General features: G+C 31.5%; 2 protein-coding genes across 2 annotated transcripts in view; one reads left to right on the top strand and one right to left on the bottom strand.

Moving 5' to 3' along the window:
• The first annotated feature begins 1,352 nt into the window (after positions 1-1,352).
• The window catches only part of LOC107165536 (protein O-mannosyl-transferase TMTC1-like), a 117,280-nt gene continuing 95,897 nt past the window's right edge, over positions 1,353-22,735 (top strand). The window contains exon 1 of the mRNA XM_089220591.1: positions 1,353-2,131. Coding sequence (XP_089076717.1) covers positions 1,755-2,131 — 377 coding nt within the window. The 5' untranslated portion in view covers positions 1,353-1,754. The remainder of the gene's footprint in view (positions 2,132-22,735) is intronic.
• On the bottom strand, positions 19,555-20,710 carry LOC149058103 (uncharacterized). The gene has a single exon (XM_089220974.1). The coding sequence runs from the start codon at positions 20,704-20,706 to the stop codon at positions 19,561-19,563; it is 1,146 nt and encodes a 381-aa protein (XP_089077100.1). The 5' UTR covers positions 20,707-20,710; the 3' UTR covers positions 19,555-19,560.

Raw genomic sequence — 22,735 nt, 5'->3', positions numbered from 1 at the left:
TCGTATAACAATGATAACAAAAATGTATTACAACGAACGTGCATTATACAGGGTGATTTATTATAACTATTATCGTGAACTGGATCAAACACAATGTGTCTTAAACTTATAAATTTAAGAACAAATACTGACATAATAAGATACCGGATTTTGAAGAAAAATAATTAACAAAAAAAAAAAAAAAACAATAGGTAGGTAATTACGATTATTTACAGTTGTAATTAATCAATGACAATATTGTTTTTACAGTTGTATATATATGCATATTATGTACAATTTTCCCCTTCATAAAACAACTGGAGCACATTTTTGTTTTTGCTCACTATTACATATTATTTTAATATCACAATGGAATATTTAAAAATAAAAATCAGTAAAAAAAGATTATTCACTTAATACTCTTATTTTAATTTTTCAACAGTGCCAAGAGCGTTCGTAGAATTATAAATCAGGGGGGGAAGTTAAAAGTCTCTGATTATACAGCACATAGTTTTTTACAAGTGATAAAAAGATAATATTAACTAAATGTCGCTCTCCTCAGGCACCCCATTGCAATATAATATGGTGAAGCCAGTTGACGTGATTAATACTATATTTTAAATTAAATACTTTAAATTAAAAAAAAAGCAAGAGGAAACAATTGTACAATGTCTTTAAAAATGTGAGTGTTTAAATTAAGTTGTATAATTTAGTTCATTTTAAAAAACTGAATATGTTTTCGATGTTGCCAGGGATCTAGTGCTTCAAAGCCATCAGCTATTTGAATTTAATCTTTGAGTAATGAGTATCTAATATTATATGCTTCCTTATGATGGTAATAATTACGATTATGATACTCAAGAGTTGATTTGGCGAAAGACTGTTGAATTTTTAAACAAAATTGTTGTTGTATACTTATACTTATACACAGCCTTTATTGTAATTTACAAAAAAACCATGTTATCTTTTAGTGTTTGATGTCGATTGTGATTTATAACTTAAAAAAAAAACCACCCCAAGTTATTAAAATACAAAGTAATAATCTTAATATTTTCCTGTGACCATAAAATAAACTATCTATATGTGCGTAGATAAATCGAATTTAGAATATTAACATTTCTATCGGAAATCAAAAACAAAAAAAAAGTCCGTATAGTATGCAATTTATTAATAATATAATACTACTCGGACGTAATAACCGATGAGGGAGCGGGATGGTGGTGAGAATAGAGTCGTCCGTGGACATGTGTGGTGGTAGCGGCGTTTCGCCCTCTGCCGGCCGAACAAGAGCGACGTCGTCGGTTATTTGTGCCGTTCAACCGTAACCGCGCACGCGGCCACCGACGGCATCGTCGGGACTTTGGCAATTTGGCGTGCCGGCACGTCAGTACTCGCCGGTCTGTTGTACCCGCCGCTCGGTAATCGGTGTCGCAATGTGGTACTCATCGGTACGGTCGTCGTCGTCCGCGCGCGGTGCTCCGTCCAACGTCGGGCGGCTCGGTAACGCGATATTATAAATCAAAACACTATATTACCGTGGCATTTGATAAAAGTCAAAAACAAATAAACGCAAATGGTCCACGATTTTCTCGTTTGATCGTATTAATTTCTGTACTAGTTTTTACGAAAATATATTATGACATTACATCGATTTGTATCGATCAAATATTTTTAGAATATAATAATATAATAATATATAATTGTTTATTCGTTGTTCACCGTTCGCGTGGCGGAATGATTGTTGTGACGGTGGTACAGATGGTGGCCGACATACGATGAGGGGGTCGCCGCATAATCATAATCACAACAACACGCATATACAGTATCAGCAGTACCACCAGTACCATCACGGTTGCGGTGGTGGCGCCGGCGGCAGTGGCAGTGGCGTCGGCAGGCGCGCCCGACCCAGACACGGGTGGCCCGAAGCCGCGGTCGCCGTTTACGTGGCCGTCGCCGTGGCCGTGACCGTGTGCTATTGGAACGGTCTGCGTGGCGATTTCGTGCACGACGACATACCGGCCGTGGCCATGAACGCCGACGTGCTGGGCACCGGCCCGCTGGCCCTCGTGGCCACCAACGACTTTTGGGGCACACCGCTGTCGGACCCCAACAGCCACAAGTCGTACCGACCGCTGACCACGCTGACTTTCAGGTGCGCCTAATCGCATGCGAAATAATATTATGGCTTATCGATATAATTTTGTAGTTTGCGTCAGTTGCTGAGAGCAGTGAAAAGCGGTCTTCGGTTAGGGCAGTGTCTACGACTCGATTAATAATTATTTATTCATTTTATTTAGTCGACAAATCTCATTTTCTGTCTCATGTTAGGTGTAAATAACCTTTATAGTATTTTTTTCTGATATTGCTGTGCATCGTAACCGTGTTTTCACAGACGTGAACCAAATTGTTTTTTTCTTTAGTACAAATCAACAATACGCTGTATATACATGATGTATATATACTATACATAATACGAAATTAGTTTGTAGTGATACATTTTTTAATTGATGAAAAAAAAACTGACGATTCTTTAGAATATCAAGTTTAGATAATATTATGATTTATGAAATATTAAACTTTTCAATTGTTTTAATAGAATTTCTGTGATGTTATTTCAGTTGTTACCCCTTGATTTGCCTTTTTGAATAAGATTACGAATTTGGTAAAAATATATCAACATATTTACATATTTTCTAGTGCATATACTTCAATGTACATTTTTATGCTATGTTTATTGTATAATATGTTACGGTCAATGATGAAAATTGAATATTTACGTTATTAACCGGTCATTATCGTTAGAAGCCAGTTCGCTAGGTTATTTTCGTTAACTACCTGGAAATAACGTCAGTATCCAAGATAATAGGTTATTGTTGTAAATTACAAAATAAAATAAAACAATTTTACCTCGATGACCGAATCTTAACGTTATTAACCATTGACTGTTGGTTAGTTACGTACATAACATTAATTACAGACTACACTTATTAATAATTGTCTTATTATTTTTTTATTATTAATAATATATTATATTTATTATTTATTATTTATTTTTGCAAGGAATGCTGTTGTGACATTTGGAGTTACACAATATTCCCACTGATCGACAAATGCATTTGTTCTGCACTTTAGTTTGCAATTGCACCTTCTGTAACCTTGTGATCCAGTGACACTATTAAAAGCTGCAGCTTCTCTCAGCGTAATTTCTTTCTCGGCATTTACAGATTCCGAGCGAATCAAGCGATATGAAACGAATACGATGTCTGCAACGAAACTGAAATAGCTAAAATACTTTATGGGGGGAAAAAAAATGCAATAGAACAAATTACCTACCTTTGATAATTTGTTAGATAAGCACGGCATTATTTAACTTAGCCATCAGCTATATACTAATATTATTATGGTTTACTCGAGTAACTATCGCTGATTATCGATGATATTTTTATAAATAATACATACTAACGTAGTACCTAACGTGTGTAGATAGACATTTGACAGTGACCCGTATGTTATAAATGTATAATTTACAACAACGTCCAACAGGAGTTGGGAATCGACGTGAATAATAAAAAAATACCCGTGTTTACAACATTAACCATTATGTATCGCCATTTATGTAAAATACAGGTCATTTACGTAAATTTGTATTGTACAAGGTAATTTTCGACATTGGCCGGGCTTTAACGTAAAAATCAAAATTTTCGTCATTGAACGTAACATATAAAATATTATATGACATAAAAAAGATATAATAATTATGATTATTAATTTTTTTTTTTAATTTGCTACATAACCCATTGGGTGTGGGTAATACAGTAGGAGTTGTTTTTTGTTTGTAAATTTCGAAATTTGTAGGGTTGAAACACATGTTTGCGTATGTGTAGGATTATGTTCCTAAAAACCTCGGGTAGTCACTCATCCGGGAGCTTTATTAAAAATTATTTCAAAACTATATACATTCCCCTATATATATATTATAATAAAAACTTTAATATTTGAGATTTAAAAACTCCTCCCTCCCTCCCACACACACACACACACACACCTATAGATATTCGATCGTCGCTGACCGTGTTTTAAAGAGAAAAATAAACAGACACAATATGGTTCATATAAATATATAACGTTGGTACGTCGGAATTGTAGTTTCCTGAGGTTTCAGTGTATGACGAGTGAAGTATTATTGTGTATCTGAGTCTGATCTGGAAATTGTATCACAATCTCAAAATCTGACCAAACCGTCGAGAGAATTTAAATCAGTATAGGCTGTGTACATAGAAATACATGGATAAACTATAGAAACATTATTTAGTCGTATTTTTCGCTAACTGTACTTCCAAGCCATCTTTAAGACCGATGATAAAATGTGTGTATTTATTGACTAAACACGTACAGGTTTGACGTATTTTGATTATTTAACAAATTTGCTATGTTTTAATAGAAGGAAATTTCAAAATTTGCCATTTTCATTGAAATACATAAAAAACATATAGGTAATCAATATTTTATCATGATATTTTTATTTTTGTTAAATTAAAATATATAAACATTTTTGAAAAGTTTGAATTCTGAATCCCTTGGAGATAAAGTATATAATATATATTATATACAATATTATTTCAAACAATTACTGCAGTCTCCTTCCGAGAATGTTTTGTCGTTGGATCCAAGATAACAAAATAAATAACAATTTATCACGATAGGAGAGTTGATTCCTGGGTCATTATTATGTATGCACGAGTTGATTCCTGGGTCATTAAGAGGTAGGTATGAGTTGATTCCCTATTGTTGTATAATCTCATTACCTGCAGATACCAATTTATAAAAACAATGGGATAGACATTTTTACCAAATTACTAAAAACTTTTATATTTTTTTTACCTAATTACTAAATGTTTTTAATAATTATATTAATAAATAATAAATATAATACAATATAATACAAAAAATAATTAATAAATAGAAATTTAATGATTTTCAAAATATGAAAAAATTAAAAATGAACAACATTTTGAGAAACTTACCAGCCAACCTCCTCGTGCTGTTTCTTGGGTTATGCTCATAGGCTAAATATTTTACTAAACATTGACAAAAATATAATATAATAACATCAACTCGTACGTACCATTAATCACCCGGGAATCGACTCAACGGTATCAATTCAGGTAAACAGGTACCCTGGAATCAACTCGTATGCAGCCCAATTTATTAATGATTACTATTGTACTTTGAACCCTAATCATTTATTGCCTTGTCGAATAATTGGACTAATTGGATTTATTTTGTTACCTTGGATTCAGCGATATTGAATTTATCACTAGCTCCTGATCTTTGAAATTATTGGAAAAATAGTAAAAATCATTAATACTTTGAGGAGCTGTATCTCACACTCTAATCAACGAAAAATAAAAATGCTAACACGTAAATTCATGAAAAACATGGTTTTATTAACTCATGATATTTTAATTGATTTTAACTGTATGTCACCATTTAAAATAAAAAGTTGATAGTGGTATTATAAATAAATATAAGGGCCAAAAAAATTAAATATTAAGCGGTTCTAGAGAAACATAAACCTAAAATTTAAAAAAATCAAAAATTGTATACTTTTCGAGACAATTAGTGTACGTACCCACTTAAATGGATCACATTGTAGTTAGTTTTAACGGAATTCAAGAAAAAATAAATTAGATGTGAATTTATTAATACCAAAGTATTTTACAGGTGGTTATGTCATTGCCATTGTTCATTGTCGCTTATTTACTAGATTGTGTAAATTATGCACGGTTCATTAAAATATGTAAATGTAGACTGGCTATAATTATTGCTTTTAGTATGATTTTAGACCTTAAACACTTACCTATTATAAATTCGTAAAAGGATAAAAATTTGAAAAAAAGAAATTAATTTTTGAATATAATATTTTTTTATTATTTTTTTTTCATTAATTATTTTAATACCTATGAAAGATACCAACAAATTTTAATATTATTACTTTAAACATCTATGATAATGTTTTGTTATATTTTATTATTAAAAAAAAATGTACAATGTCGGTATCGAAAAAATATTGTTTACTTAAGATTATGTACCCACATTCATAATTAATTCGGATATTATGACGAGGAAAACATATAGCTACCTATCTGGATATTATAACTTTAAGTAAAAGTGTGTGGAAGTAAAATAGTGCTATGAAAGATATGTGAAGATTTTTTGAGAACCCTTAACGACTCGAAAGCTCAGTTGAATAGATTTCTTTACTCCATTACAAACAGAAATTACACCATTGAAATAACTGCAGTACCTATTAAAGCGCCGTTTTCTTATTTTCACGTAAAATAAAACCTATACCTACAACCGATTATCTAGATGTCCAAATGGGTATTTAAAAAAAAATTATTTTTTGATGCCAAAAAATAATTTACTGTATTTTTATTCACTTCAAATATACGAGGTAGCATTGTTTGAAAAAGAATTCCATTTCTGATGTTAATGTTAAACATACTTTAATTGTGTTTTATGATATTATACACATTTAGGAACAAAGAAAAAAATTTAAAGTTAGTGGTATACTAGTAGTGTAACTAGTTCATTTATGTAAATAATGATCATTTATTTTATATTATAATAACAGAAATAAATAGCATGTACCTAATAATACAATGGAATCGAACATTATATTTTTTTTGTTATCAATAGCATACTATGGTGTAGTACACCTTGGTGTAGTATAACCAGGTAGCAACTAGTTGCCGCTGATACCATTTGTATTCCGAATTAATGTGAAATTCAGATATATAAAATAATATTAGATAATAATAATGTGTCATCCAGCGATATTTTTTTTAAATAAATTATTTAAATTGTTTTATTTTACAACGTGAAATATATACATATATAATGACAGCAGGTCATTGATATCTATGTTAATTTTATCAAACTTTAAACTTCGTATTGTAATACATGTAATGTTAATAAAATAGCAAGGTGATTGTAACATACAATTCAACAAATTACAATTATTTCAATCATTGAATAATGTGAAATAATTTAAAGGAATTTTACAATTAAAAATATAGCATCCATTGTACCTATTAATTATCAACTACCTATTTCATTATTTTGTGATATTATTTAGTAATTATATGTAGAAATATTGCATTTTTATTATAATACTTAAAACTTTAATAAACAGCTAGTTGATATGGAAACTTAACGTTCCATAGTTACAACTTACTATCAACTATAAAATACAACTTGTTTTTTTTTTTTTTTTTTTTATAATATACAGTATTTTTAGAACAGAACGAAACAGAACAGAATGTTACAATTTTCAATCCAAATATATTTAGTTCCATATGAACATTTTTCAACTCTAAAATAATTTGTATTTATTTCTTTATTTGAAAGTGCCATTAATTCAATCAAGTTGTTCAAGTTTTCTTTTATTTGTATACATTTTATATTATTCTTATTTTGCCTGCTGGTGCAGTTTGTGTATTAATACTAATTGTAATATATATATATATATATATATATATATAAATACTTCGTATTTCATTGATGATTTTAGTAGATATCATAGGTATATACCATTGGTAGATGCTTGAGAGGGCTTAGGTCATCTTCAGCCACACCAAAAAAATATTCAAATTACCCCTAAAATATTGGACATTTTTCAAAGCTCTCACTCATTATTTTGTTACCAAACATTTGATTAGTACAATCAAATCCAGTAGGTATTTTTGTGAAAATCAAATAAATAGGTAATTTAAAATCTAACATAAAGTTTATGTTTGTTTCTTTTGGAAATTGTGTATAATTTTGAAGGAAGTAATCAAAACACGTAAAGGAGAATAAATATGAGTCATAAATATAACAGAGTAATGATAATATAAAATAAATTGACGTAATTTTCATAACAATATCATGCAGAGAGTTCAATCAAAAAATTTAAATATAAATAATTTATCTATTAAGTTATATTAACCAAACATAAAAAAAATTCAATTAAAAGACATAATATGTATATTCATCATCCCCTATTGCCATTAAATATTACTTCATCCCACGCGTATGCACAGTTTTCTTTTTATAATTTATTGGAATTTAATAATGTTTATAATAAAATGATAATATAACATCATTAGGTTAATTTTACGGCAGTTATGTGAACCATGTCAACTTGAATCGATAGATACCTAACATTATTTCACTTTTGATTATTTTAAAATACGTAATTTTTACAGTCAAAAAGTATAAAAATATGAAAAAGTAGCGTAAAATATACTCATTAAATTCAATTTAAATAACTAATAGGTTATACTTATCATTTGTTATTTTCGAAAGCCGTAAGATAAAATCGTGAGTGCTGTCATGTTGATGACAAAAATGCATATTATGTTGAACACAAATCAGCAGTTATGATCAGTAATCTAGTTATTCTTAACATCATTGGTTTCGTGTACAATTTAAGAAGTTTATTTAATCTACTATCAGTTATTATCAATTAGTCATTTTAACCAGCTCGTCAACTTGACCACCAGGTCTATTATATTTCATTTGTGTACACTTATCGATGTGTAGGTAAATTGGTATAAACGCGATTATAAGACGTAATTAATTAAACAGCTCACCCCCGTTTGAGATTACCCAGTGACAAAACCGGAAGTCTGGTGATTATGAAGCGTTTTGATATTACGGCAGACTAATTACTATGTCGTAGCCATTTTAATTAGTTGCTAATAGTCCGTGGTCGCTTCGATCTCATCTACAGACGCCTTATCACGTCCACGGTGTATTCATCATTTCTGATATAATGGAATATATATGTAGGTATATATAGGTATACCTATAGGTATTATCTTTTAATAAGCTTAATCACTAATCACATTACTCTCATTACCGAAACGTGTAATTAATAATATTGCAATAATATCTATTTGTTGAGCTGATTTAACTTTAAAAATAGACATGTAAATGCATGAGTGCACAATAAAATTCTTTAGTTAAATAAAATACCTTTTAAAAATTAAATTAAATTTGAAAGCCATGAATTATTAGAATTTTAGTAAATTATATTTTCCACTTGTTGTAAGTAGTGAATTTATTACAGATGTTCTTAATAAGATAAATGTGTGATACAAGGTATAATACGTTAATTACGTTAATTACGTTTATTTATTAATTTTTATAGCACGTCACGTAATAGTAATTTGTTGTCAGGTTTTAATGTTTAATTATTTTCTAGATATATTTGATTTGAGTTTCCTGTATGGGTTATCAGGTCAAGATTAGAGGAACTGATGAAATCGTCTTTATGTTAAAATATTAATCGTAAATACTATAATACTATTTATTTATACCTACACTGGAAATAAATTTATCAAATAACTTTAATTCTTGGAGGGGCAAACGTTGTCAATGAAAACAATCCTCGAGGGCATAAAGTGATACTATTACTATTTTTAAGTTTTTTTGTTTTTTGTAAATAGTATGCCCTTTAAACTTCTTTAAATAAAATGTATATAAAAATAAATACGGGTACTAATCACTTCCAATAAATGTCCAGTTGTCCAGAGGTTTTGTTGCACAATATTATATTATATTACCTACATAAATATATATATATGTATATATATAAAAAAAAATTTTCCTCTAACAACATTTTTGAGAGGAAGACACACACGCGAGATATGATAATTTCTTCAATGTGATGTTTCTCATGCTTTAAAACTAAAATTTCAAAAAAACCAACGTCAAAAATCAGATGATTTTCTAACATTTAATATTACGACTTATTATCAACATTATAACGGAACTATTGAACATACATTTGCAATATTGTAGGTTCGTAAGATGGAAACTATACCAATTCGGGTACCTATAGCATTCGTTCGAACAATCATTTATTTATATTTACATATAAATTGATATAACTACAACAATATTTTGGTATGTAATAGGTATATTTATAAGGTATTAGACTTGGTAAATTACGTTTCATAATATTTGTTGCATATTTGAATTATGACTTTTAATAAATACATTTATAAAATCACTTGAGTCTGTTTTTGATAATATTCTTGATGCTTGATGACGTTATTCTATGTTTGATAAAAACTTAAAAAACTTCAAAGATAAATAAATCAAAAATCAAGTTTAGCACCAGTGGCTTTTTTCCACGAATAACAACGCTTCTAAATCAAAAAAAATGTGATTATCTCAGTACTGGAGGTAAAAACAAATATATTACGATGACTCTAAACAAAGTTTTAAGTAGATAATACTAACCTACCGCAAAAAGGCAAACCATATACTGGCACCTGTGTTCATCTTATTATATAGATTCCTATATATTTTCCTTTAAAAACAAATTTTTAGATTTTCGTATTTATAGCGTCAATACAAACCCAAAACACATTGAATTCACCAAATAATACTTGAAATATTATGGTGATTAATCTTTAATTTATATACAAGGTGATTCGAAACAACAAAAACAAAAAAAACGAATTATCATTTTTTGAATTTTTAAATATAAACCTAGCTACACAAGACAATTATTCCAAATCCTTGAATATTTTTTTATTACTTATAGGTAAGAGGACGCTTAACATACGCTTATCGCATCCGTCTTACAAGTGTGTTACAATTAAAATGTGCAGTTAATATTGTCAAACAAACACATATAATGTTCCTTACCTTCAAGTTTTAGAATAGATCAACTCACTCTAATTTTAAAACTAACGACTCTAAACCAGATCTGCTGAGCGTATATTTAGTATGTTATGTTCTTGTGAGACGAAAACAACTAATGGTAATGTTTAGCATCTACTTAATAGGCCAGTGGCAATGGTTTTAGTGTAAATTATTTATTGGATACATTTTTTGAACATTTTGATGTACCTAATCCAAAATTAAAAACAAGTATTTTATCAGTTATTGAAATTTTCAACGATTAGAAAATATCACACCTATATATTATATTTAAAATTTCCAAAAATTGAATTTTAAATAACTGCTTAATTAAAGCAAAAAAAAAGGGATGAGCATGTTTCATCCTGATTATTATACATTTGTAACTGAATAAACATGCATATTAATATATATATTTTGAACACAGATATTAAGATTATGCCAGTGTCGTCATATCAAATAAGATCACTGGTTGCATCCAACTTTTATATAATTTAGGATATTTTTCTGCGAATTTGAATGCATAATAATAGAATTTCAAACAATTAGTTGATTTGTTATAACTTTATTAGTATTTTAAGTGCTGGTGAGCATAATTCATTTGCACAGGGGTATCTCACTAAATGTTGGTCTACTACAACTCCACTATTTATAATAATTTAATACCTAATGATAATTGATTAATTATGTATATACATTAATTACTTTCTTAGAATTCAATTTGATGTATCGTAGGTAATTTAATGTATTCTGCTCAGGAATATTAAATACCCAAGTATTATCGTGTATATCATAATAATATTTTTTTAATTTAAATCATAATTCATGTAACCTCTCATTAAGATATAAATTATTTTCACTCAACATAATATTACATTCACGAATATTTTTCAAACGACAATAAATAAATATAATATATTGGTTAGAGTTAATTTGTACTTTTAACACTGTTATTAGATAGAGGATAATATAATATCCCATAGTGCCCATTCCCATAGGGAATTTGCACTCAATTATTTACCTTCCATAAACTCCATGCTATATAAATTAACTCTAGGCGTGTTTACATTATACTTACATTACATTTTACATTCCTCAGTATTGTTGTAGATAAACACGATTAATAATTTCTTTATTTCAAGCTAAAGGTATAGTAAAAATGAAGATGATGTTCTATACTATTATAGTGTGTTGTTTGTAATGGAATAAATAATATTATAGATGAATGAGTTATTAATAATTAAAAATAAGTAAGAATATCAATTATACCTAATTATTTACCGTGTTATAATAATAATATAATTTTAAACATAAAAAATATTTTCTGTTAAATATTGAATGTTTAAACGTAATACAAATCTATCTGTCAGAACTTTCCACTAACGTTATTATATACCTTTTTATGAACACTTTTTAAGGAAATTTTAGAATGATTGCTTAAATACTATTATTATTACCTTTAATAATTAAAATCCGAATTTAGTTTATACTTTAATATGCTAATTTAGTTTTTTCCGTTTGTTTATCTAAGATTTTGGTGAAAATTACTGCCATATACCTATCAATAAAGTTGAAAGATACATTTGCAGGTTAGAAACTTAAGCGAACAAGGTTATAACCAAAATTCACTTATTAATATCGTTATTTTAAGCTCCGAACATATACTTTATAATTGATTTGATTTTAAATCTAACTGCTAAACGCCGACAATGTTATCTAAAATTTTCGAAGTGAAATGAGGAACATAATATCTCTATATTATATTTTATTGTCTTGTATTAATTACCATATATTTTTTATAATTCCATAATTTGTGGTTTCATTTGGATAAACTAAATTCAAGAAAATCACAATTCCATAATTTTAATTTATTATATTATTTCATTTGTATTCAATTAAACTGCCATAATTTCTACCTAATGATTGATAAGTTTTGGCTTACAAAGTGGAAAAATAAACTGTATTAATTTAAGAAAACTCAATGTTTATTCATGGTTGATATTTATTCAAACTATTTATATGATTTATATAACGTGTTGATTAAATTTTTTGGATTAGAATATTAATAATTTTTAGGTAGTATTTTGTGATGTGTAATGTTTTTCATTAAACATCACATTTTAAAACCTTAAGAATTTAACAGACTATAATAAGAAGGTATTAATTTATTAAACCTTATAAGTAATGTGTCTTTGATTCACGAATAATTGTTTATGTTTAATTGGGTCATAGTATTTTAATAATTTATAATTCCCCAAGATTATATAGGTTATATGCAATTCCATCTATAATATCATTTTGTAATAAACTAAACAAGTCTAATTTTATGTAATACAATTTTAATCATAATATTATTACAAATATTATTATAATGTGTGTATTCATTTTTCAATATTTTGGACTTATTGAATCGTTAGACTTGTATAATTTATACAAGATGATCAAACAAAGAATACCTCAAAGATAATTAATATTATATAACAACGTTATTTGAATACATAACTATTTTTTTCAAAATCACATTTCATGATATTATTTATGAGTAAAATAAATATAATATATGTATATGACTCAAAAATTTCTTAAGACTTTTCTTTTGTGTTTAAAGACACAAAAAAACATCCAGGATGGATGAAAAATAACTCTTAAAACTTTTTACGGTTATAAAATATGATTTTGGACAAGTAAAGTTTTTTTTAAAAGAAAAAAAATAAAGGGTAAAAAGGTGTAACATTGTTATTTTTGATAAAACTGTTAAATATAGATTGAATTGTATAACAAAACAAAATTGGTCATCATAAAAAAAATTTTTAATGTATTATTTGTTTTATTTCTTTATATATTATAGTAAGGTTTTTTTTTTTTTTTTAACATAAATATTATTATTATTGCCTTGTAGTGGAATTACTAATTTAATACGTCATAATCCTTGGAAAAAAGCATTCTATTCCTTCAATTTCCTTGAATTTTTAAACCATAAATACTAAATAACAAATTGCGGATACTTAAATAAAAATAAATATTAAAATATTTTCAATTTTCTTATAATCTTAATGCATTTGTATTTTTTTTTAAATTGGATCTAGCAGAATACATTTTAGTAATATATGTATAATTACATTATTTGTGAACAACTTTTAATGTTTAGCTTTTGTCATTTTTGTGATTTGTGATATTATTTATGAGCTATATCGTTAACTATAATTTCTTCTTTTTATTTTAAAATAGAGTATTTACAACCTGTAGCTTAAGTACAATAAAGAAATAGGATCAATAAATTGTATTTAAACATTAAAATTTAGATTATTTTATTTATTTTTTATCCATATATTTTCGTTTGAATATTACCAAAATAAAATAAGATTATATAAAGATAATCAGTCATACGTTATTTATATGCTAATGTAAAAATGTTTTATTTCGTAGTGATGTAGTATTAAAGCATTGATGGGTTGGCTTATTAGTTCTAGTCATTAAGTCATTCGTCTAACTAAAAATTATAATAAATAAATTAAAACAAATATTTATATGTGTCTAGATTTATGTTTCGTTTCAAAACGAATAGGTAATTATGTCATTTAATATTAAATAATGTGATTGGTGTTTGTTAAATAATAATGCTGTTTACACGATCAATTTTGTCCACAAAAAAGTGTAAATAGAATAATAATAAAATATTAAAATTAGGGAGTGGTCGCTTGTAGGAAGCATAACATGTGGTAGAGAAATAAAAGAAACACAAAATACATACATTTTGCCACGCAGGGCTAATATTTTCGGTGAGGAAATTTCCCCAAAACTCGGTCAGAATATTGAGCAGGGATGGTCCGATTACAATATTCTTTAAACTTTGGGGATTTGCCCATTATAATATATCCCACTGAAAAATATGCGCATACTAAATTTGGTGGGAGCCCTTCTTTATATTTTATTTTTTTATTCGATTTTAAGTTAGCACGCTGATACGGTGTGGTAAGTTTAAGTACCAACCGTTCTTTGTAGAAATAAATATACCTTGGTTTTAGGATTTAATGGCTGGTCTTTTATTTAATCAAGTAATATATTATTTAATATTTGTACAATATCTGGGAGGAGTGAGATTCACGGATGCGTCAGTCAGACTTACACAAGCGGACTGACGCGGTGAGAGCTCGTGTTCGACCGACGATGTTATCGTTCGGTCCTATCACATATAATGGGTGTGAGATAATTATATTATATAGAGTTATAAGATATGGGAAGGAGTCCTCCACCAGTAGCGCGTAGCTTGTACAAGCGGCTACTACTTGATGGAAAGGAGCTCGGGTCGACGGTACTTTAGCAAGTGGTCGGTAAGGGAGAGAACGGGATCGATGACAGCAATCGCGTATATAATGTTGTATGACGTTCGGTCCGGTGGTTTCACTTGTCGTCCCGGATGCTCAACGTCGTCGAATTTGTTGCTGCCGGTTCGATGGTCTTCGTTCTCCGACTATTATTGGTCGGCTGATTCTGGTCACGCTGCGTTCGCTTCGCCTCGACGCTGGTCTGCTCGGCGATCTGAACTTGAGCTGTAGAGTCGGTGTAGGTTGTTCTTCTGGTCTCTAGTCGTCGGTGTAGTAAGTTCTTGATGACTTGTTGACGATTAGAGATGAAGTTGAAGAGTGAAGAGTTTCTGAAATCTACTGGTATATATACCCATTTGGATCGGTAAAGTTGTTGCTGATTGTTTGTAGATTGTTGGTATGACGAGTCATCATCGTATCGTTGCCTGGTGGCTGTTACTAGCTCAGTGCGGTTTTTCCTCGTCATACCGTTGAAACTTTACTATGTAAAACCTGCCGTTTGGAACTGCGTTTAATATGTGTTGCATGTGGTTTTTAGTTGTTAGTGGTCCTGAAAAGGACCGTTTTATGTCGTACTCCGTTACAACTTCCCCCCCGGATTCGTGCCCGGGTGGTGTAGCCATCGTGCACTAATTCTTAAAGGACTGTTTACGGCGTATGGATGCCCTGAATAATGCTGTACGTAATTCATTGTTAGACAAGTACCACAACGGCGTTTTTGTAGATACTGTTTTTTGTTTCTTTCTCGGTGGTTCATATTTCGCTAGCATTTCTTTGACGTAGTTAAATGCTACTGACAAGTTGACATTTTGTTGCTCAAATGGTATGTATCTGTGCACTGATTCCTCTGTTATCATTCTAAAGTCTATTGGTTTGTTCCAATTGTCGATCTGTATGTGTCTGGCCGAGTTTACCTCTGTCACCCACTGTATTATCGACAAGTGTTTTTTCTTGTTTTGTTGTTTTTCATCTTCTTCGGCTAATCTTTTGTCCGTCCTCACTGCTTTTACTGATGCTAAAGCAGTTAAATTTTCTTTGTTCTCTTCAATCAGTTTTCGTCGATTTTCTGCGGGTATTTTCCTGGCCGTGTTTCTTTCTGACAGTATTCGCTCCATGGTGTCTCGTGTCTGTCGATGAATTGGTACTGTCTAGTTTTTGTCCCGTTATATATAGTGTTTTTTGTATCTTTATTAGCTCTCTGATAGGTTGTTTTATTGACTGGTTGTTCTGTCCTTCTGATTGGATGACTAGCAACCGTTGTTTACTAGTCAGTACGGCGTTTGTTATAAGTACTTGTTCGGTGGTTGGATATACGGTCGTATTTCCACCACATTTATTAATTCTGTTTTGCCAGTTCTATTATTGCGTAATTCTACTGTGTTACTGCTGATGATTTTTGTAATTGTGTGTGGTCCGTTAAATATATGAAATAATTTTTTTATTTCATTGTTTTGGGCGTTTGACAGCTCATGTGTTTTTGTTAGTACTTGTTGTCCAACCGTGTATTTGATTTTTTCTGTTTTATTTTTTGCTTCATATTTATTTGCCTTGTTTCTTATCCTGCTTGCCACCAGTTGGATTACCTCTTGTTTACCCTTTTTTGGTGGCTGCTCTGGGAATTTGATTAATTTTTTTATTGGTTGGTTTGGTATTTCGTTTTTAATTATCTCCCATGGTGTTAATTCTGTAACTTCTGACCTTAACTTATTCATCCACTCCTCTATTTGATCGAGTTTGTTCGGCCATTTTGTATGTTGGTCATGGCAGTAGGTCCGTAATAATCGGCCAATCTCCCGGTTGTATCGTTCCACCGGGTTTGATTGTGGGTGGTATTTAGTCGAATGTTTTTTCTCGATCCCTAGTTCTTGTAGTTTTTTTTTCCAGCTTGTAGCGGTGAACTGTGTTCCGTTGTCCGTAAGAATCGACTTCGGTTTACCCGTGTTTGGTATGTAGTCGTTTTCGATTCTGTTGATGATTGCTTTCGTAGTGGCTTTTTTCAACGCATACAATCTTATAAATTTGGAGAATGTGTCTAGGATCGCCAAGATGTAGTGTGTCCCGCCGCGTCCTGTGGGGAGAGGACCCATCAAGTCGATCGACACAGTTTCGAATGGTTCTGTTGGTTTGTGTGATGTGTGTTGTCCTTTTGCGTTAAAGTTTATGGGTTTACATCTCTGACAGGTGTCACAGGATCTGGTTATTTGAGCGGTTATTTTATGCATGTTTTTGAAAATGCATGTTTCTCTTAACGTGTGGTATGTTTTATACCTACCTGGGTGTCCCATGATCTCATGAGTTTCCTGTGTAAGCTTTGTTGCTATTTGCAATGGTACTACTACCCTCCAGTTGTCCGTTGGTTTGTTTTTTGAAAATATTATACCATCTTTTTTTGTTAGATGTGTGTTAGTTGTACTGTATTTTTTCATTATATGAGGGTCGTTTTCTTGCCATTTTCCTATTTCTAAGATCATTTCTTTTAACTCAGTGCTATACTTTTGTGTCTCAATCTTGTTTATTGATATTTTCTTTTCTTGACGGTCGTCGTCCGTTCTGGGGTATCTTGTTAGAGTATCTGCCACAATATTTTGTTTCCCTGGAATGTGCCGAATTTCTAACTGATATTCCTGTAGCGCCAAAGTCCATCTGGTTAGTCTTCCGTTGGTGAGTCTGCAGTTTCTAATGAACGTTAGTGCATGGTGGTCAGTAAGTATTATTACCTTGTGGCCAATCAAATATTGTCTGAACTTTTGGCAACAATATACTAATGCCAATGCCTCGATTTCCGTGGTCGTGTATCTGGTTTCTGCTGTTCTTAAGGTTCTGCTTGCAAATCCCAGTGTTGCATGCTCATTCCCGGGTAGTATTTGGTATAACTCCCCCCCTATTGCTGTGTTTGATGCGTCCGTGTTCATATACAAAGGTTCTGTAAAGTCGGGATATGCTATTATCACCTCATTTATGAATACTTGTTTCGACTTTTTGAACGCCTCCTCGTGTTTTTCTTCCCACTTCCATGTGCTGTCTTTTTTTGTTAGTTCGATAAGTGGTTTTATTATATTCGCGAATTTGTCAATGTATCGTCTATAGAAGTTTATAAATCCTAAGTACCTTTGTACTTCTTTTGCTCTGGTTGGTGTTTTAAATTTTCTGATTGTCTCAATTTTTTCCGGGTCCATATGTGTGCCCTTTTCGGATATTATATGTCCTAGGAATTTGACTTCAGTCCGGAAGAATTGGCATTTTTCTAAGTTTACCGTTATGTTATGTAATTTAAATTTGTCTAGTACCGTATATATATGTTCGTAGTGTTCCTCGATGGATTCGGATGTGATCAATATGTCGTCGACATATATTGTTACGAAGGTGTGTAACAGTGGGCCAAGTATGTAGTCCATACACTTCTGAAATTCTGATCCACTTATGTTTAGTCCGAATGGCATGCGTTTGTATGAGTAGTTTCGTCCGTTTACCAAAAATGAACATGGGTCCCGACTCTCCTTGGCTAACGGGATCTGCCAATAACCTGACCGTAGATCGAGTGTGCTTATGAATTTTACCCTACTGAATTTCGCTAATATTGTTTCGATTGCTGTTGGACATTCTCGATCAGGTATAATTTTTTCATTAATTTTACGTGCGTCCAAACAAAGTCTGACTTCTCCGTTTTTTTTAAAAACTGGTACAATTGGAATGGAGTATGGAGATTTGGACCTTTCTATGATCCCTAATCTTATCATCTTTTCTACTTCCGCTTCCACTGCAGCTAGTTTTGCTATCGGTATCGGGTATGGTCGTTGGTTTACTGGTGTTTCGTCTTTTAACTTGATTTTGCACTCGTACCCTTTGGCTTCTCCGGGTGTATCTCTAAAAACGTCGTGGAAACGCTCCAGTAATGTGTCTATATATTCTTGTTCCTGCGGTTGCATGGTCTTTATTTGTTTGTTTGTTCCTGGTTCTTTGATTGATTTTGTTGAGATGACCCTTAATTGAGATGTCTTTGTTGTCTTCTTTTTTATTGTCAGAGATGTATTTCCGGCCGCTGTGATCAGTGTTATTTTGTTCTGTGTATAATTTATTGTTGCGTTGTTAAGTTCCAAAAAATCACTCCCCAAAATTCCGTTTTCATTCAAATTGTCTACGATGATGAACGGTGTATGAATCGTGACTTCGCCGATCTTTGTTGGTATGAGTATTTGTCTTGTCACTTTTGTCGGTTTCTCACCGACTGCTAAGTGTATACACATTCCGACTAATGGGAGTGTTGGTATATTGTGTATGTCCTGTCGTATCTCATCTTCATACTTGGCGGATATCACACTTACTTCTGCACCCGAATCAACTAGCATTTCGTATTTCTTTTCCTTTATCACGATGTCTACGTAAGGACATCCCTTCAATTCGGGTTGTTGAGTTGCTGTGTCAAAATCGTCTTCGTTTATTAACTCGGTTGTGTCTAGCTCGACCAGGTGCTGTGTTGGATCTTTCCCGTTGTGTTTAGTTTTGTAGTAACTGATTGTGCGGATCTTCGTTGGACTTGGGGTGTTACGTACTGTGGTCAGTCTGATTCCACAGTCCCCTGTTCGTAGTTTTTTTGATCAGTATCCTCTGTGTCGTCTCCTTCTATCTCCTCGTCGTCATTGATTTCTTCAGTCAATGTGATTTGTTTAATGGTTTTCTTGAAATTATTGTTGATCTGTGCTTGTTGTCCGTGTGTCGCCACGTTAGACGTCATATCCGCTCCTTTTTGTGATAAGTTGTTCATTTGACGTGTTGTCGGTGGTTGGTTGTTTAGTTGACTACGTTGTGTTTGTCCGAATCGATTATTGAAAGAGTTTGTGGTTCTTTGTGGTGGTCGACTTCTTTGCACCGTATATTGTTCTTCTTGTTGGTCGCTAGTTGCTTGTTTGCTATACCCATTCTCTAGTTCTCCTAACTTCTCCCATACGTTCAAAAATTTTTTCTCTTGAGTGGTTTGAATGTATGCTTGGATTGCTATTGGGAAGTGTTTCGTAATTAAGTTTATGGCCTGTGTCTCGTCCATTTTTGGCGAGTCCAAGTATTTTAATTCGGCCATCCAGTAATGGAAGTGTTCTTGGAAGTTACTACTGATTGGTTTTTTCCCTGCTTCTGTACATCTGATGAATATGTCCCACTGCTTATCTTCCGAGAAGTAGTGTTTTAGAAATAGTGTTTTAAATGTGTCTTCCGTCGGTGTTGCGTCTTTAATCATGTTGAACCATTTTGCTGCGTTCCCGCGCATACAATTCTCGATAAGAATTATTTTGTCTGCTGGTGTGACCTTCTTATATAACATATACGAGCTTAGGTCTTTCAAAAAATTCTTCGGGTGTTCGTTTGCATTCCCACTAAATGTTGGCATTGTCATTTCGACGGTGTTCGGTTTGGTGTACGATTCCTCTTGTTGTGTGTTTTTTAACGTAATCATTTCTTTTTCACGTTTTGCAGTTTCAATGGTAATTCTTGTATCCGTGTCATTTATCAATTGTCTAATTGCTGATGTTTCTTCTTTCATTTTTATCAGTTCAGATGTTAGTTCACTGATTACTTGTTTATGTCTTTCCTCTTGGGCTTCCATTTTTTCGGTCAATGTTACAATTCTTTCATTTAATCTGATTATCTTCTCGCTAGTTGTCTCGTGTGTTGGGGTTTCTTGCACATTCTTCTTATTTGTTCGCGTCATTATGACTGATTTTGTTGTTCGGTCTTTGTCGTGGATTCTAAGTTACTAGTTGGGCGCCAGTTGATACGGTGTGGTAAGTTTAAGTACCAACCGTTCTTTGTAGAAATAAATATACCTTGGTTTTAGGATTTAATGGCTGGTCTTTTATTTAATCAAGTAATATATTATTTAATATTTGTACAATATCTGGGAGGAGTGAGATTCACGGATGCGTCAGTCAGACTTACACAAGCGGACTGACGCGGTGAGAGCTCGTGTTCGACCGACGATGTTATCGTTCGGTCCTATCACATATAATGGGTGTGAGATAATTATATTATATAGAGTTATAAGATATGGGAAGGAGTCCTCCACCAGTAGCGCGTAGCTTGTACAAGCGGCTACTACTTGATGGAAAGGAGCTCGGGTCGACGGTACTTTAGCAAGTGGTCGGTAAGGGAGAGAACGGGATCGATGACAGCAATCGCGTATATAATGTTGTATGACGTTCGGTCCGGTGGTTTCACTTGTCGTCCCGGATGCTCAACGTCGTCGAATTTGTTGCTGCCGGTTCGATGGTCTTCGTTCTCCGACTATTATTGGTCGGCTGATTCTGGTCACGCTGCGTTCGCTTCGCCTCGACGCTGGTCTGCTCGGCGATCTGAACTTGAGCTGTAGAGTCGGTGTAGGTTGTTCTTCTGGTCTCTAGTCGTCGGTGTAGTAAGTTCTTGATGACTTGTTGACGATTAGAGATGAAGTTGAAGAGTGAAGAGTTTCTGAAATCTACTGGTATATATACCCATTTGGATCGGTAAAGTTGTTGCTGATTGTTTGTAGATTGTTGGTATGACGAGTCATCATCGTATCGTTGCCTGGTGGCTGTTACTAGCTCAGTGCGGTTTTTCCTCGTCATACCGTTGAAACTTTACTATGTAAAACCTGCCGTTTGGAACTGCGTTTAATATGTGTTGCATGTGGTTTTTAGTTGTTAGTGGTCCTGAAAAGGACCGTTTTATGTCGTACTCCGTTACAACGCTGAACGAAGTTGGAAGCGAGTCCTTCTCAATTTTCTAAAGTATACAAACTTTCTCATTTATTGGAAATAACTTATAACATGTTTTTTCTTTTAATTCTTTGCATACAATAATATAATGTGTATATATATATTAAACGTTATTCGTTTACATGATAAAAATCTAATTTATTCTTCGTCCACACGCAATTAACATACATGATAGTGGTAGGTACTACAACAGGTGTACAACAGTACAAGCTAAATAGGCTATTTGATTTCAACACGCACACCATAATGTATTAATTTCATTTTAAAAATTAACTTTTCTGTAACAATATTTAATGTAAACTAATCAGTAGGTATAGAGACCTACATTCATTGTTACATTAAAACTGATATGGTCAATTATTTAAAATGAAGTATAATATGCATATCTGTATATTATTAATTTACTTTTTATTAAATTTAGTTTTAACCTTTACTTTATTAGTTATACGAGTTGGTACATCATCAAGTTTTTTTAATTTTTATAAAACAATTAATATATTAATAATTTGCTAATCGAACGTTTTAAAAACGTTTGTACACTATACAGACATGATTCCAGCATTACGTTGTAATATAATATCCATGGTATAAAAAATCTATTATATTCCAAATATGTTTGTAAAAGTGAACAGGCCAATACAAGATGAATGATTTAACGTTAAGTACCTGGGGGCTAAGCTTTCTGGACTAAGGACTGCGGATGATGATTTATCCACGCACAAAAATGATGTAAGGTATTATGTTTTAATTATTATTACACAGAAAATGTACAATATCATTGACTAAGTTCACTTAAACTGCTGTGTTGAATATGAATTCAATGATAAATCGTTGTAGATGAATAAGAATTCTAAACGGAGGTAAACGGTCTCTGTTTCAAAAGATATTCATATTCATAACAAAATTATATTATTATGACTAAGTTTTTTCTTAGTAAGTGATACAGTAGGTTGAATTTAAACAAATTGTTGACTAAACCACTAAGCA

Source organism: Diuraphis noxia, unplaced genomic scaffold (assembly GCF_037042655.1).
Source record: "Diuraphis noxia isolate RWA-SAM2 unplaced genomic scaffold, SU_Dnox_SAM2 contig0002, whole genome shotgun sequence".
NCBI lineage: Eukaryota > Metazoa > Arthropoda > Insecta > Hemiptera > Aphididae > Diuraphis > Diuraphis noxia.
Note: the sequence above shows the minus strand (reverse complement) of the source record. Positions and strands in the feature narration are given on the sequence as shown.

Excerpts from the sequence above, each read along its gene's own strand:
- LOC149058103 (XM_089220974.1), bottom strand. The coding sequence starts at position 20,706 with ATGACGCGAACAAATAAGAAGAATGTGCAAGAAACCCCAACACACGAG.